Genomic DNA, 18,359 nt, shown 5'->3' with positions numbered 1-18,359 from the left:
ACTACAGAAGGTATGAAAAGAACAGGAAGAGATTCATGTCAGGACTCCTCAACAGGTGCAAGTCTTCATCCATGCATACAGCAACTATAACAGTTGAAGACAGAGCCTTGAGTCAGAAAAAAGGAGTGGAAAACCTGAGAGTCAGAGTAGGACATCATCAGGTTTGATGTCACACGACAGTGAGACAAAAGGAAAAAAGAGTCTTCAGCCATGCTAGCTGCTCTGCCAGGCTTGTTATAACCCCGGAGCTCCACATCTCCAAGTTTTGGTTTGATATTTTGCTGCCTTCTGAATCAGAATCAGGGTTTTCTTGCCAAGTTGCTTTACACATTCAAGGGTTTGTTTTGGTGCATGAGAGTAAACATAGAAATAGAATATAAACAGCACTACAATATACATTATAAAGAGTTTTGTATAAAATATGTACAATATTTTTTGGTGTAGGGAAAGGGCTGTGTAATTTGTACAGGAATGTGCAAGAGTGCCAAGAGAGTGTGCAAAAGAAATTTTGAGTTTCCATATTTAAGCAATATTAAACAAGAAAGGGTGCAGTTATACTGAATATAAGCATGGCTGTGATTTGGTTACAAGCCCAAAGCTGTAGGCTGTGTTGTTATTCAGGACAACAGCATGATACTGCTTTTGTACAACAGTTCTACAAGCGGCACAAGCTGTTTGTTTACACCTTGCGCACGTTTTGCTTCCGCAACGCCGGAATGATATGTGGCACACACTGGGCAGCTTTACGCCGGCATTGCTTGATCCAATGTAAAATGGCAAAGGCTGCATGACGGCGGAACCGCAGTGTAAAAAGGGCTAGAATGTTTCCATTTATCAAGCAGAGGATCACCAGAGTCAAAACAATTCATCCTGAGGAGAACATGAAGGTCTGTCCCCAAATGCATGGCAGTCCTTACAGTAATTGTGGAGACATTTTCACTTACAAACACAAATAAGAATTCATGATGTAGACGAATGACGCATCATGATGGAAATTTCATGGCAACCAATCGAGTAATCTTTAAGATATTTCTGTCTGGACCAAAAAGAGCCGCTAGCAAGGGTCGTCATATATTAATGATTGAATTAGACTGCCACATCAAAGTCATCCGTAAAAATAAAACAAAAATAAAACATAGATGAAAGATGAGACACTATAGACTATAGAGACATTATAAGTATATAAGAAATGTATAAACTGAAGCATTGAAATAAAGGGGTAGAAAATATATCAAACACAAATACAGTAAACAATGTCACAAATAAACTTGATGATATATTAAATATTGTACTTTAACAAACATTGCACTGAGGAGAATTAGAATTGGGGGTAGGTGAAGTGTCTTGTGTGAGGATAATGTAATAATGATATTACGCTTGTGGCATCAAAAACACAAGTAGCCTACATTTAGTGTCTACAATGCAAAGACAGGAGCATTCACAATCTGAAAACATGATGCAATGCAATTAATTTATCGTCTACTTGTTGATTCATTCTCTGCATTAAAAGTATGCATTCAATATTCATCATTTCTAGCTACAGTGGCCGTAATTACAAATATTTTATACCTCTAAGCAGCAACATGTTTCAGAGCTTCGGTGCAAACACTTCCTGTTTGTCCTTGAAGTTACCTTGACGATGCTGTAGAGGATAACGAGCATGAAATGAAACACTATCTGTCACTCAGGAAGGAAACAATTATTATTCAACTTAAGACCATGAACGGGCTTTAAAATCCCTTTTTAAAAAACAAGGTACATTCATAAAAATGTATGTTTTCTCTAAGTTTTGTCTGGGAATATTGACATTTAAAGAAATGGTTGTGAGGAGTGATGTCCTGTTTTTGTCAAAATAATAGTTTAACATTGATGCAGAGTTGGTGTTAAAGTTTATTGGTGGACGTGTATATCTAAAAGAAATGGCCTGTAATAAACAAATCTAAAATCAAACTTATCTCCATTTAAAAGGGACACTATTTATTTCCTCTTTGGTTAATTATTCCTTTTTTTGCTACAACAATAATCACACTGAAATTAGCCTAAATCTTGCAGTGATATTTGAAATGATTTTACGCGTTGTGGATTCTTTTTTATTATTAACATTTTCGTGCTTGATGTGATGTCAGTTTGTGTCAAGGATTTCACGATCCCGGTTTCCACAACATTTTCTTCTGAGCAGCTGCGAGGAAAACAGTTTCATCAGCCTAACAAATGGAAACTAATTTTCTCGTGGCAGCAAGTGGAAGAAAAGTTGCGAGCACACCTGACAACTGACATCACTCAGGTGTTGTCTTCGGGGGCTGAGGGCTGAATGGAGTGTTATTCTCCACTGTCACAGTGACAGGAGGGACAATCATGTATGAAAGCGACTGTCAGACACAAAATGGCCGAGGGTGAAAGCGGCTGTTGCCAAAAATAATGCCGACAATGAAAACATTTCGAGAATTGTCACTGGCAGAGAAAAGCATGTCACTGAAGGTTTGATGTATTTTTATCGTAGACTGTATTTAAGGGTGTATCGTTAATCTTTAGGTCTCACATGTTTTCTAATGCCGTGCAGGGGGGCAAAAATTCAGATTTTATAAAAGTCTATGAGAAAATTGCTCTGCTCTTCACTCTATTAATAATTTCCGAAAGGATTTATGGTTTAAAGTTTCAAGTCTTCTTCAATAGAGAATGATGTTTGTTCCCCACATTTTGGTTCATTTAGAGTAAAATGCACGATAAAGCAGGGGAAACTCGGGAGATTTCAATTTAAATAAATGCCTGTTAAGTCACTATCTATCGCCGAATGAGGTAACACAATGGTGATTCTGATGGTGAGTCTACGGCCCGCTGATGAAAGCCTTTACATTTGCAGTATTACAGACTGGCTGTCTGCGGCGACGAATCACAAGCGGCGCCCAGTTAGTGACGCATTTTCCATCGGCCAGCAGTGGTTGGTCTGCCAGAGAGGGTAGGCGGAGCTAAGTGGCTGCTTTTCCGGTCTCTGCAAGTGTTGCGAGTAAACAGTAATCTACTATGGCTGAACAAACAAAGAAAAGATGGATGACTACAGATACAACTTCAACAAGAAGTGAAAATCCAAAGAAGAAGAAACAAACTCGACGCTCAGATGAAGCAAACAGTCTGAAAAGGAAAGCGACCGTCAGCCAGGAAAATCAAGAGTTACAACCGGAGCCAACCGTGGACGTCACACATGCAGCACTGACTGGATATCTGGGAAGTGTGCTCCCGCAATTACGTTTATCACCATAGGTGGCGCCAAAGAGAACGAAACTGAGATCTTTGAGATTATTACTCTAAATACAAGCTAGCACTAGCATACACTACAAATGTGTTTTGCCAAACCCTCCGACTCCGAAAACCTTTATATATTACAGTCTTCTGTAATTAACAGTGTGCAGGTTGTTTTGTCAGAGTCGGTCTTTTATATGCATTTTCTGAAATGCAAGAAATTTGTAGTTGTTATGATTGTTATACCGAAAATACATGTAGTAGAGTAAAAAGAACAACATAGCCCACTGAAACATAGAAAATTTAAAAGTCAAGGAAAAATTGGGAGGACCTCAAAATTGTTCAAATGTAGAATAGTTGCGTGTCCGGTTCAGTGACTGTTGTCTGTCAACTCATGTAGCGGAAAGGAAACAAAAATGGAAACCTGTCGTGTCCCCTGAGCAAAACATGTTACATCTATTTCAGTTCTTATTCCCTCTGTGCTGCTTCTCATTAACAAGAAGTTTCCAGAGACAAGGACACGTCAGGGCCACAGAAACACAGGGCTACAGTCATATTAAATTATGTCACCAGTATATATCATACATATATCAACATTGCCATATTGTTTTTATAGTTCATGCAGATTATAAATCTCGAATCGAAAAGGCTCGAATCTGTAAAATAAAGATGTAGACTAAAAAAATGAGTACATTTTGCACACGGTGCCTTTTTGTATTGTTAGAAACATGCTAAAAATGTACATTATTAACCTTATTTTTCCTTTAAGATGAATTTAAGCCTAAGTTGTCAGACAGGTCCTAACCCGTCCTCCTTTGATAAAGTATTGCAGAGTGCCTCAGTGATGTAAGCAGGGCAGACACATGTGTGAAGGCCCCGGGGGGGTCGGGGGTTACACAGGTACATGTTTTTCACTTAACGGCCTTGATTAAAACCTGGAAAGAAAGACAGTTACCATGGGCGTCTCACCTGTGGAATTAATTATCGCCACAAAGATAGAGGACGGCACACTAAGCTTCTCCTCACTTCCTCATAAACAAGCTGAGCCGCCACATCTCTCATCACATTTGTACAGGACTCTAACCAGGTAAGAACACCACTCCCATAGACACATCCTGGTCACGTCCTTGTTTATAACTCTTTTGTGCTCAAATACATTTTTATTCTCAGGAAGCTCTAAGTGTAATTTATTTCTCCAGCAGAATGCCGACCAAGCTTGAGGGTGCGATGGACGCACTGATAACAGTTTTCCACAACTACTCCGGGAACGATGGAGACAAATACAAGCTCAACAAGGGCGAGTTGAAGGATCTGTTGAACAGCGAGCTCACCGACTTCCTCACGGTAAAGTAGACATTATTATTTTGTTGTTCGTTTAGTTTATGAAGTTTTTCAAGTTTTGAAGTGAATAAGCAGACTAGGAATGGGAGGAGAGTATGGGGTTATGAGGTGCAACAAAGGTCACCTGCCTGGACCAAACAAATAATGCTGTAATCATGCTAAATTTGCTGTTACCTCTGGCTACCAGGTTGCTCTTATTTATTGTAAATTTAAACTGAAGACGTCTGATTATGAAGCAGAATTTCAGATGAACTTTTGGAGGATTTTTTGAGTGTTTCCCAAAAGACAGAATATAAACATCCTCAAAAGGAGCATAGGTCCAGCTTATGGTGCTTAAAGCTTAATTAATAATCTACAAAGTGTTGCCCTTTTTTATTCTAAACCCTTTCCATAGTTGGGTAGGAACAAATGTATTAAGTGGGCCAGATTTACCAATATAATGGCTTTGCACAAATGTTTGTTTTTGGCTGTGATCTGGGTGTATTAAGTTTGATTATTATGAGAGCAGCTCCTTTTAAAAGCGATGCATGCAAAGTTCTTTCCATATAAAAAACTGCAAGAAAATAATAGAAACTGCCAAAAATCAATAATGGATAATATATGAGGTAGGCAGATAATGCTAACACTAAATAAACACTTGGATATACAACTTATTTACAAATCAAATATGATCAAATATCAGAGTAAAGAATAATACAGGAGAGATGCAGGAAATACAAACACCCTTCAATGAGTAATTCACATAAAAGCCTGCTTTTACAAGTGTGTATATTGAAGTCATTTAAAAGCTGACACTGCATCCGTCTGCTAGAGGAAATTAAGCGTGCAAAATCGTGTTACCGCTGCCCCAGCAGAGAAATTGCAGTCACCTTTAGTCTTCAACCCAGATGGATTTAAGGCTGCCTCAGGCTCATAAACAGTTTAAAGGTCACCTGAATGACCTGAACTTAACCCTGGATCTGAACCTCCAATACTCACTATTGAAGGAAGAAATAAACCCAGGCCGTGGACGGGCTCCTCCTGAGAAAAACCGTTACCAAATATCACTCATTGTAATGTTTATCTACCATACATTAGCAATACATTTTAGAGGCCAATAAGCACATTGATGACAGTGTTGCAGTGTTTGTTTTCATCTTTAATGATTGTAATAATGTTGAAATGCTTATGAAGGATCATTATCTTGATTCTTTGCTGCAGCCTGACTCGCCCCAAAAGTTACATTTGATAACCAAATGAGCATTTTAAGAGCATTGTGACCTTGTTTGAGGAAATTGCTTCTTCATCGATTGCGATCCAGCTGTTAAAGTGTAACCGCTGGTGGCCCTCGCATCGCAGCTCTGTGGGAAATAAAGGACGAGGAGGAGATGGATAAGGTCATTTCAGATAAGCTTCAGCCCCTGAGTCTGTGTGATAGCAGCGAGTACGAGTCCGCGATTTCAAATGATTGAGACCAACACGTCAAGAAAAACAACAGAGGCCACAGAGTCAAAGCTCTGATGCCTTCAGATGTCATTTTTTCTTTTCTCTTCTCGTCCTCCCATCATGCGGATGGGAGGCCTCAGGTGCTCACGCATCATCATCAGTGGCCCATATCTCCTCCAAATATAGACACTCCGTGATGTCATCAGGTCCCCTTGGGCTTGAGTCACCTCTGAGAATAGACACAGCCCCAGTGAGGAAGACATTCACCTTCAGTTTCCTCTGACACTTGCAAAACAAAGCTTGATAGATTACTGTATGTATAATATGTTATTCAGTTTATGAATGGGTGGGGAAGGACAGAGATGCTGTAGGACGGCTTGTTTGCTTTGAACTCCTTATTTTGTATTTCTATTTCAGATTAGTTTAAATACTTACGTAGTACTTACTTATATTTTTTAAGGATAATGTTAGTTCATTTTAAATTTGTATTTATTTAAGCTTTTTTTGTTTGTCATGAGTAACTGCCTGAAAATGTGAAAGTGAAAATTTGGAGGATTTAATTTTTCAAGTGTCCTTGGTTGAGCTCGACTTTTAAGAGGGAGTGAAAACATAAAAGTTGATGATTTGCAGACTTTCACAGGACAGCAATGTACTGTTGCTAAACAGATACATTTATATACACTGTGTAAAAAGTGTATAATGATACTATAAAATATTCAGAATGTAAATACTAAACAACTTTCTACTATTCGTATACCAACCCAGTGTCACAGTCTCCAAAGATTAGGGATGCACGATATTATCGGCAGGTTATCGGTATCTGCAGGCTTGAAAATGACATATCAGCATCTGCAGATGTGTCATTTTCGGCCAATAAACGACGCTTAATTCTGCCTAAATGCTCGATTATTCCCTGAAAAACCTTGACGTAATGCTCCGACATTAACGGCACGAGTGTGCGACAAAGCCGACGCTAACAGTGTAACGCTAAACATCAGTGCAAAACTAACTTACATATTCATGGACGCACACACGATAAAAAGAGTCTGTCAGTGATCACTGATGTCCCAGTTGTAGGTGCAGTAAACAAGTCCGGGCATGTCTCCCTTACTGTTTCAGGGAGATGCTGCATTCAGGTGCGCTCAGAAACGTGAGTGATCAGGCATGTGACCTTTTGTACAACGCCTCTTCTGTCAAGCGTGAAGACGGGTGCAAGATGTCTGCAGTATGGCAGTTTTTGGCCACTACAATAAGAGTAGGCATGATATCAATTCCACTACAGGGGAGACTTGATGTTCTCTGCAATTAGGTGGAAAAAAATATGTGCCTAATATATCGAAATCAAAGGGTTGGAAAATATCCGCATATTGGATATTGGCAAAAAAAATCCAATATCGTGCATCGCTACCAAACATTGTTGTGTCCATCTATGTGTTACATTAAAGTGGCGGTAGATATACCTTCATTAGTATCTTTTACCTTTTCACTGTGAAACAAAGTTGTGCTGGAGAGAAGAAAGCTGTTAAAGTCAAACAATTTATAGCTGTTACTCTTAATTTCGTAGGGCTGCTTTCACTCTAACACAACTTGGCTAACTTCTCAAATGTAGCTTTGAGTCTTATGACAACCGAAAATGGAGACTACACTAAAAAAAGCAGCAGGACTGTGGTGATATTTTCCTAATAAAGTGAATCCCAGTTTGGCCGTAGTGTTGATTGGATTTTAATGTCAACCTTTGCTAAAATGTAGACTTTAATGAGAGCCGCGCAGAAAGATCACCGCTTCCTTGGAGGTTTGAGAGTTTGAAAAAGGAAAGCCGTGTCGTGTTTTTTAATCCTGGAGGAAATGAGCACAGCACTTAATGTCGTGTGTGATCAGCTGCAGCTCATGGCTCATTTAGCAGCAACATCACTCTGCTCTCTTCTGGACACGAGTGGCAGCTTTTGCCTTCAGTCAATATGAAGCGTCAATATCAATCCAACAACAGCGTGAGTGTCGCACATCCTATATGGGCAGACAAAGCTATTTTTAATTGCTCAAACAGGGATATGAAGACTCAATACTATTGACTTACAAGTGCAAATTATACAGGATTCATTAAGAGACTCAAAGCTTGTTTGTCAAATTAATGTTCTCTTCCTCGCTTTGTTTCCAGTCTCAGAAAGATCCGCTGCTGGTGGAGAAAATCATGAACGACCTGGACTCGAACAAAGACAACGAGGTGGATTTCAATGAGTTTGTTGTGCTGGTGGCCGCCCTCACTGTCGCCTGCAACGACTTCTTCCAAGAGCAGCAGAAGAAAGCCAAGTAGATGTCTGAAGAGAATCGACTGTAAACCTCCTTTAAATCTTTCTCAATGACCCCAAAACTTTTCAAAATCTCGCACGCTGCAAAAAACATTAAATGTCCCACCAGTTGACTTAAGTTTTTATTTTCCAACCTAGTCATGGCAGTTTGTGAAATAGTCCCTAAAATATAACATAAGCTCCTTTATACACTGCCAGTTCAAGGCGGGATTATTACGCCTCTGTTACGTTCTGTCTTCTATGTAAATCGCATGGAGCTGGAGTGGTGGGGCGAAGTCGTTCCGCCTCTGAGCCAGCATCGGAGGTAGTAACAGAGGTGTAACAGAGGCAAAATGGCGTCTGTGTAAACGGCAGAGCCGACAGGGCAGAACAGCGCTGTGTGTGTGTATTTAAAGCATGCGTAGTTGGTTAACACCTCATACACGTTTTGCTTCCCGATGCCAGAGCGCTATGTAAAAACACACACACTGGGGCGGCTTTACGCCGGCGTTGCTTAGTTCAATGTTAAATGGCAACAGCGGAGCTTCGCTATGGCGCTGAGGTGGAACTGCAGTGTATAAAGGGCTATATATTATTGTGTACAGGGACATGTATCCTTTTTTCAGTCCGTACAAATTTTGATCTTGTGTATTTATATTGGTCGTATATCACAAGCCTGCAACTTGAAGCCTTTTTCGTTTCAGTTGGAATATCCAAACTGCGTATTGGTTATGATTTTACTCTCCTCGCCCCAAATTTTCCCCCCTGGGGATCAATAAAGGATTATCTTATCTTATGACTGTTTTTTGTATCCTGTTAAAAAGGGCCTCATTCAACTTGGTTTATTATTTAAGCCCAAACTAGAGCTTTATCTTAACCGAAGTAGTTTATTGCTCTAACCCAACAAAACATTGGGGAATAATTTGGTTAGATTTTTAAAAAAAATTGTTTTTGGATCAAAACTGAACATCAAGGCAACTGTAGAAAGAAGGAAGATGAGTCCTGTTGTGTATGTGATGTAACTTATAATGGATGAAATAATTTAACTTTAATCGTTTGGAGGTCTAGGTGCAGGTCCTGTGTTGGTTTGATCCAACTTTTCCTCCCAAGACTGGACTCTACAAACTACGTCACCTCACCTCCTGAAGGTTTTCATGTTGCAGGCACAAAAATACTTCCAATTTGCGTTGACTGACGAAACCAGGAAAATCTGTGTCCTTATACATGAATCTTTACACTATATTCTCCTGACTATTTCACTGATGCTGTGATCATCAACATTAGAACTTTCAGCCTGGAGCTGTTGATTAATGACTTTGTGATTTGATGTTAAGCACGTCTGATCCAAATGATCATCTTTATATTAGAGTGATGTTTATAACTAGAACATACAAACAACCCTTTCGTAAGTTGTCCTTATTGTTATTGTTTGGAGCTGCCTTTATCCCAAACTCAGACGCATTGCTCCCCTAGTTTTGTCTGTAAGATACTAAAATAATTCAGCGACCTTAACCTTTAAAAAGAAACCTGTCATCTAAAAATGTGTCTCCCATATTCCTCGTTGTCATTAATTTTCTTGTCCCAGCTGAGGTCGTCCCTGCCTTTATTGTAAATGTCAGAATAAATCGGAGTATTGCCACAGCCTGATGTTGTTGATGATGTCGGAAACCTTTTTCTCTCGTCAGACAGTCTTTGTTCCCCGAGGAAAAATACCTTGTTGTGAGTCCCATGTTGGCACAGAGGTAAAGTCAGGCTCAAATTGCACATCACAATGATTAAGGCAAATGTGTCATTATGTTCCAATGATGAGGATTTACTGTGTCAGGAACATTTAATGCTTTCAAATGTATTCTGTGTTGCAAACATGTAAAATTAGATCATTCTTGAATTGAAAAATTAAATTTTTGTCTTTTTATTGTAACAGCTTGTGGAAAAATAAACCACAACTGGGTTGTATGTAGAATAATAAAAGAACCTACAGAAAATAAACACAACCATATCCTCTGGAAACTGGATTACATGTCTTTTTCTTTGGTACGAGAACCGATGTTAAAGCCAACGATACGTGTTGTGAGGAATGGTGCGTAATGTTCATCCTTTTGGGTATGAAACATTAAACCATGGGAGAGGTTTAGAGGGAAAGTATCTCCCATTGACCCCCATGAGACGCAGAACAAGATCAAATGTACTTGGATACTTTGCACCACCGTACATGAGAGTGCGTAAGAGCAAGTGTTGTCTCCTTCAGCATTATCTTACTGGACATCTCGCAAGGCGAGGCTGTGCTTTTGGGAAATGACGGCGTACCATGTCTCGATGACGCATGGCAGACCCGACATGCACAGACCACCTGGGTCCAGAAGGCGTCAGCCAATCTGACGGACACGTCCCCCCCTCAAGCAGAAATGCTGATACGTTCACCTTCGGGAGGACAAATGAACACACGCTGTATTTTCGGAGGGTTTTCCTCTGTATGTCCTGTTGCCCAAAAATACCAGAGCAGGCAGTTAATTTTCAATGACATTTTCAGCTGTGACGTGGAGGAAAATTACTGAAGTAAAATATGATGCAAAGTGTGATGCTTTCATGCACACAGATGGTGCTTGCAGAAACCCTCACCGTTACAATGCAATTTATGTGATTGGCTGTAATCGAGCAGGATAATCACCACGTCTCCCTCGGGAAGATGTCATGCACTAATCACGTTTTTTGTTCCATTTTTCAAAGGTTGCAATCAATCGTAAGTGTGGATTTTTATATTCTTCCTGTTATGAATGAAATCCACTTCTAAACACACTCCAAACATCTCTCTCAGGAACTGGAGACTTTTCCTGCCGATCGTTAAGTTTGAGTCATCTGTCGTCAGCATCTCTGAGTCAGAACAGTTTGGATGGATTGTGTTTGACCTAAACAAAACTGTAGGCAGATTTTGTTTACAGCTGCAGCTGAAACATCGAAATATAATCATTGTGAGCAAACGAGGGGAGTCAGAATGCTAAATCGGGCTTTTACTTTGAAAAAGCATACCAGAAGTGTTCACGTACTTTACTTTCAATGCCTTTGACATATTCTACAGAAAGAGATGTTAATATTGCTGTCAGAGATCAATACATTACATTTTCGTGTTAAAGGCTAGGATTATATTTTATTTATTTTCTGTCTGTAGATTTACTGAAAATTGTTAAGTTTGCACTAAAGTTCTAAATAAAATATGAAAATTTAAACTCTTATTTATTTATTCATATTTAAAGTAATAATCTAGAAGTTTGTCATTTAAATAAATGTCTGTTAAGTCTCTATCTATCGCTGAATGAGGTAACACAATGGTGATTGAGCCTATGGCCCACTGATGAAAGCCTTTGCATTTGCAGATTTTCAGACTGAGTGTCTGTGGTGACATTCGTGGAAAAAATCACAAGCGGCGCCCAGTCAGTGACGCGTTTTCCATCACCCAGCAGTGGTTGGTCTGCCAGAGAGGGTAGGCGGAGCTAAGCGGCTGCTTTTCCGCTCTCTGCGAGTGTTGCGAGTAAACAGTAATCTACTATGGCTGAACAAACAAAGAAAAGATGGATGACTACAGATACAACTTCAACAAGAAGTGAAAATCCAAAGAAGAAGAAACAAACTCGACGCTCAGATGAAGCAAACAGTCTGAAAAGGAAAGCGACCGTCAGCCAGGAAAATCAAGAGTTACAACCGGAGCCAACCGTGGACGTCACACATGCAGCACTGTCTGGATATCTGGGAAGTGTGCTCCTGCAATTACTGTTTTGTCGCCAAAGAGAACAAAACTGACATCTTTGAGATTAGCACTTTAATTCACACAGGATTATCCAAACATAGGCTTTACCCTGTGGTTATTTCATATAGACTAATTATTTGTTAAATTACCAGAAAACAATCTTTATTGTTATTGAGATATTACATTTTTTTTCACCCAGCTCTAGATGAAACTATTATACATTCGAGTCTAAAATTTAATATTCTATGGGGTAAAGAGGCCATTTTCATGTATCTCTGTGAGGCAGCCACCAACATAAAACACGTCACCAGAAAGAACCCAAGTAGTTGTTGAAATCATAAATTGAATGATAAAGTCCAGTGTCCAGTAATTACTCGGACAGAAACGAGTGATGGAGGAAGAGAAGAGGGACACTGTCAAGATTTGAACATACAGGTAGCACATCCAATTACAAACACCTTAAGAATATATATATATCTTTTTCAGGACAGTTTCTCATCACTTCAAGTGTCACTCGTCCAAATGTATCTGCTTCCTGTGACGAGTGTATTTGAAATATGCCTCCGGCCCTTATCTCCCACATGCTGTCCGTTCTCCTGTTTCGTCACTCTGTGCGTCACCGTCAGTGTCATAACTCCTCATTAGGAGCGTCCTGACTGTGTGTGATGGTTTCAGCATTTTCTTAGATTAATTCAAGTCTCAGCTGATATTGATGAGGTGAAAATTGAGTGAAAATGTAATGTGATGTGGACCTCATGGACAGTGAAGAAAGGTTACACAGCTGCAGGGGGATTAAGAAGGCTTTATATTTATAGTGTGTGTGTGTCTGTCTGCGCTTAATTAGTGTGTGTTTTGTCAAAGTCCATATACAGCTGATCGTTCTGCTAGTAAACCTTCACAACCAGCATAAGAATGATATATTCATTAATAGACCCAATCAGAAGGCTGCTAATGAAACTAAAGGAAAAACCTGTAAAAAGGCTGATGTGGCCCATTCAGAAAATATCACATATGAAATAAACCTCTTATTAATTTAAGATCTTAATTTAAAGTGTTTGGTGTAATGAAAAATAGTGAAGGAGACTTTACTCAACTGTGCAGCAATTCTGTGTGTAAGAGGGTCGTTTTTTTACGTAGGGCCAGTCACAGACTATTTCAATATAGTCACAGACTATTTCAATATAGTCACAGACCATCTTAAAATAGAAACAGACCATAGTGAAATAGTCACAGACTATAGTAAAATAGCGTTAGATGCAGGCAGAGTTATAGAATGTATTTAACCAGGCAGTGATAAGTATAAAGATGTTTAGAGGACACTTGTGTTGAGACAAGGTGTTGACAGGATTTGGACACATTGATGTCAACAAAATAGGATACGAGAAGAGGGATTTTCTTATCTAAAACACAAAAGATAAGATACATTAAGATAATCCTTTATTGATCTCCAGGGTGGAAATTCGGGTGTTACAACAGTACCGAGACAAAAATAGCATGTCAGTGAATATAGTATATATATAAAAAAAGAAATAACAAAAAAAACATAAGAATAGATAGATAAATAAAAAAATACGAGGAATATATATATAAAAAATACAAGGTATATACAACTGTTAATAAGTGCTGGACTTCACTTTTCTCACAAAGTACTTCCATGTGCATTCCTTAGTTGTGTACTTTTGTACAAAGTACAAGTTTTTAAATAATAGAACTTAACACATAGTTGACTATACCTGCATTTCAACCACGTTTACATTGTAGTTAAATGTTTATCCTCATTATACTTCAATTATATTACAAATATCTTTAAGAATACATTTAATTTGTTAGAAATACTTCATAAATATGCTTTAGATATATAAATATGTTACCTTGAGTTGTATTTTTAGTTGTTTTAAGTATTTTAATTTTAAGTGTTTTTTAAGTGTGACCATATATGATATATAATAATGTTTTATTTGAGCTCATCGTTGGTCTCAGAATAGCTGGATTTGTTGAGGATTTCTACTGCTTGCATATCAATTACACAAAAAAACAGAAAATCAGTCAAAGATAGTCATAACAATTTCACTAAATTGTATTTAAAAAACATACTACTACAACAACAGCAGAGTTTTTCTATTTCCAACATGCCCTTTGGTCCATTTTTTAAGACTTTGTATGATCGCTGAAAAAGAAGAAAAATCAGACAACTGAAGGAGCAGCATCACACAATAACACAGGGTGAAACATGTACATGAAGGCTCCAGGCTTTCCTCACAGTTTGTAAGAACAGCTGTTAAACAGTGAGAAGACATTTAAGACCGTTTTCACACCCATGTGAATTATCTTTGTGTGTGAGAACACCTTCAGTGCAGCTCAGTAACAGATGGAGGATGATCCCATTATGAATCACAGCACGTGAGGACCCACATTTTCCACAGCAGCTTGCTTTGTCCTGGAAAACGGTGTGGTCATCCCTCGGGGAATGACGAGAACACAGCAGTGCAAAGTGCCATCCTGCTGCCTGATCTGTCTCCCACAGGGAAAAAATAGTTTAGGAGAGCTTTGCATTGTTAAGAGTGTGTCGTGGTAATCGTACATGTAATGTTCAGTGTCTTTGCTGCTGCAGGTAAAAAAAATCAGGAGGAATGAAATGGATTTTTTCAGCCAAAAAATAACACAAGAAACAAGAGTCTACTAGCAATTCTGTAAAGATGAACTTTATTCACAGTAACAATGCTAACATGCCTCTAACTTTGGTTTAGAAGGTATATTATTTACCCATTATAGGATGGCCATGAAACGTTGTTGTGGACTGATGTGGAGAGAAACATGGCCATCTCTTGAGCCCCGCTGCTACTAAGACTAAAAATCGAGGATACTTAAATCAATCTGCAATAAAAATCACCAGAAAAAGACATTAAAAGTAGAAAATGTGGAACTTTTTCAACTTTTAAAACAGCTTAAAATGTCTTTGATGATTATGAGGGTGTGATGTTTTTAGAGACACAGCACTGAAAGTATTGAGTGTCTGAACCCGCTTTGAGCCCCTGCTGAGTGATTGACAAAGTATTGATAATTTCCTCTCGCTGAAAGGCCAGATTCAAATGTCACGCTTGATTTTCTCAATCTATAGACTAACAGAGGAGTTCAACCAAACTGCCATCATCACAAATAATCCAAGTATAAGTCGGTCCAAAACACACTTCCCCTGAGCAACATTTCAACTGTTTAGTAGAGTGACATGAGATGAAAGCTGCACAGCCCAAAGCCGCTTTCCCACCTGCTAACTACCTGGCTTTTGTTGCTTAATGGGAAAGGTTACAATCGGCATTCAGACCTGGGTCAAATGACTCTGCAGTAGACCCGGGTAATTATTGCCTCGGCTCTGAGTTTGATAAACAGACTGAGTAACAGATACAATAAAGACCTGACCAACATCTTCATGGTTTACTAACCCTGTTTGTGACGTCAGACGGTGACGCAGCAGAAAAGAGACCGAAAGCAGTATACTCCACTGGCAATGGGAAAACAGACTATCGGCAGCTATAAGCAGGTCTCCCTCAATGCTCTAAATCTGGTGCGAAAAGAGTATAAGACACGCCTGAGATAGCAACACAGTATAGCTTATTTTTAAGCATAAGAGAACACAGTATAAAAGAAATGAAATATTTACACATCAAGCTGGTTTGATTCCAAAACCAGGTCAAAACCAACAGTTCATTAATCATGTATTTCAAAGGCTGATATGTATTTCACTTACACCCAAGGGCGTAGGTTTCATTATAATATTGGTGGGGACAACCACTTCTTTCATTCATTTATTTATTTTTTCTGGGAAGAGAGAGAGCGAGCACATGCAAATGGACAATGCAAAAACTGTAGACTGCAGGCCTTGTTTACAGTGAGAGGCAAAGAGACGGCTGTAATTTCTGGATATTCTATGTCCTTAAATAAACCCCCTGCAGCTGCTATTACTCACTTTTGCACCACTGAAAAACGTCCGTTATAAATGCATTATTTATCTTGCTTGACAAACTAATAGTAAAAACTATGTGTCCAGGTGTCCAGAAAATGGATGAGCCTTTAAATATTTCGGATGCTTATTAAGAGTGTTTATACCCAAGAATGACAGCATCAATAATTTCAGTTCAGTCCCAGAACAACATAGGCTGAATCCAAATGTCTGGTCTTCACCAATCATGCAGAATCAGTGTGGAAAAGCAACTGTTCTGGATCGTACCCAAGTGATTTTTTGCATTGTCCCCCTAACTAAAAAGCTCCACTACCTTAAAAGGGTGTTGAGTTTAATTGGACTATTGATCTTTTCCTAAACCTAGCCAAGTCCTTTTTGTGCCTAAACCTAACCAAACCTTAACCATCGTGTTGTCACATCATAAAACTGTTCTTTGGAAGGTGCATGTGACTAATGTTGCAGAAACAAGCTGTATTTTTTCTCCTTTAATCGTTCGTTTTCAGAGAATGAAAACAGGCAGGCTGCAGTTGTGGAAACGTTTTAAGACGCACATTGTTTGGTCTTTTTATGAGATTTGATGACAATAGGAAAAAATAGAATAATTCCACTCCTAAACTATAGACACTATTTACAGTAGAAACTATAATATATGTTGTGTGCGGTAAAAAGAGTGGTCCCTTTAGACAGCTGCACAACTGATTGGTTTCTCACCATCCTTTCTTTGATATTCAAATTGAAATTAGCCGAAGACCACCAGAGGGGCTTATTACTACCACATGTATGCACACACACACACACACACACACACACACACACACACACACGCACACTTTCTCTCTCACACACTAACACACACTGTTTTCTGCTGTAAAGACGTGGGCCATCATCACGCTGCCGTTCATCACCAGCTGCGGCTCCAGGTGTCTGTCATTGATAATACACCTGCAGGCCTTTAATCACTGGTCGCCCCATTGGTTTGTATCATTCAAGCTGTTATTTTCAGAGATATCTCCTGCTGTTCCCTCTGTAGTGACACTGAAGGCCGGTTATATACCACAGACAGTGACATCATCCCACCTACGAAGGGATTATGAAATGGCGTGTGCTCCCCTGACAGTGTGAAGGTTGTTTACCAAGATGTAAGCCTACGAGTTCTTATTTAGTACAGAACAGCTGTAATGTAACGATCAAGTAGTGGATGGATGTTTATTTAAATGTTGTTTGAAATAATGAAAACACCGACCTGCTGTTGCATTTCTTTGTGAGTGAACCATGTTGAACTGAGACAAATGAGTCCTTTAACCCACATGACCCAGTGTTTCCTTCATTAGCATCCCGTGGTTGCTAACTATGTCAGTTGTATTTTATATGCGAGTTACTTGCATTTGTGCAAGGTTTTGTGCCCAAGTGAAATTACGTACATAACTTAAAGGTAGTTGATGTTTAACCGCCAACCATTAGCGCCTCATTCGCTCTTTTGGCACCTGATTTCTGCGTTTCTGCTGTCATAATTACTTAAACCACTAGAGGTCCCCAACCAACTCTTAATGTTAATATGGGTCAGAATTGTTGTTGCTGACGACCTTTATGTTACTATTTTTGGCACCTGCTTTACACAAATGGATGACACACTCATGCTTTGAGCAGAATGCTACCGTTCGCAAGCTAACATGCTAACAATGCTGAGCAGGAATAATTTCAACCATGTTTACCTTCTCAGTTTATCAAATTGCATGCTAACTGTTGCTAATTGGCACTAAACGCGACGTAAAGCTGAGGCTGATGAAAATGTCATAGTGTTGCAGGCGTTTGGTGATAAACTAAAGTATTTTTAAGAAAAGTTGTTAATGTTTAGTCAGAATTTCATAACAATCCGTCCAATAGCTGAAAAGATATCTCAGTCCAGGCCAAAGAGATGGACCGACCCGGACTGACAGGCCATCAGTAACCTTCCAAGAGCCACAACGTTACCATGGCTGAAACAAGATTTGTATTTGTTTCAGTGCATTGAACCCCACCTCACTGGAATCTGAGCAGAACGACTTAAATGTCGATATCAGAAATAGTTAAAACGGCGCCTAACAACATTATAAACTGAACACAGAATGTGCCTCTAAAATTCTCTAAGTGTTGTCCCATTATTTCAGAACAGAGAAATAAATCCCTTTAAGCCGTTCGGTGCAGAATGATACCATTTTACTTTAAACCAAACATTTAAATCTATATACTGTTATCTCTTGCAATTCAGATTAAATGTAATAATTTAATATTTTGGATAAGGACTGTGTAATACATCATTATAAAGCTAAGTGTTGCACAGATTTAAGATGGGACTCAGACTTTGGCACAAAACAATGAAGAGCCAAACCAC

At 39.0% G+C, this 18,359-nt stretch overlaps 1 protein-coding gene across 1 annotated transcript; it reads left to right on the top strand.

Annotated features, from left to right (window-relative positions):
- The first annotated feature begins 4,428 nt into the window (after window positions 1-4,428).
- On the top strand, window positions 4,429-8,314 carry s100z (S100 calcium binding protein Z). Its single transcript, XM_069673391.1, has 2 exons — window positions 4,429-4,581; window positions 8,159-8,314. Exons 1-2 carry the CDS (start codon window positions 4,441-4,443, stop codon window positions 8,312-8,314), a joined length of 297 nt encoding a protein of 98 aa, XP_069529492.1. The 5' UTR covers window positions 4,429-4,440.
- Window positions 8,315-18,359: the final 10,045 nt, after the last annotated feature.

The sequence above is a fragment of the Semicossyphus pulcher genome, unplaced genomic scaffold (assembly GCF_022749685.1).
Source record: "Semicossyphus pulcher isolate SPU_LCO1_2020_fin unplaced genomic scaffold, fSemPul1.0.p SCAF_22, whole genome shotgun sequence".
NCBI classification, from domain to species: Eukaryota; Metazoa; Chordata; class Actinopteri; order Labriformes; family Labridae; genus Semicossyphus; species Semicossyphus pulcher.
This window is presented reverse-complemented; position numbering and strand designations above follow the sequence as displayed.

What these genes read in the sequence shown, in the direction of transcription:
- s100z (XM_069673391.1), top strand. Translation starts at nt 4,441, where the DNA reads ATGCCGACCAAGCTTGAGGGTGCGATGGACGCACTGATAACAGTTTTC. An exon ending in AGCTCACCGACTTCCTCACG is followed by an intron (nt 4,582 to 8,158) that starts GTAAAGTAGACA and finishes CTTTGTTTCCAG; the next exon opens with TCTCAGAAAGATCCGCTGCT.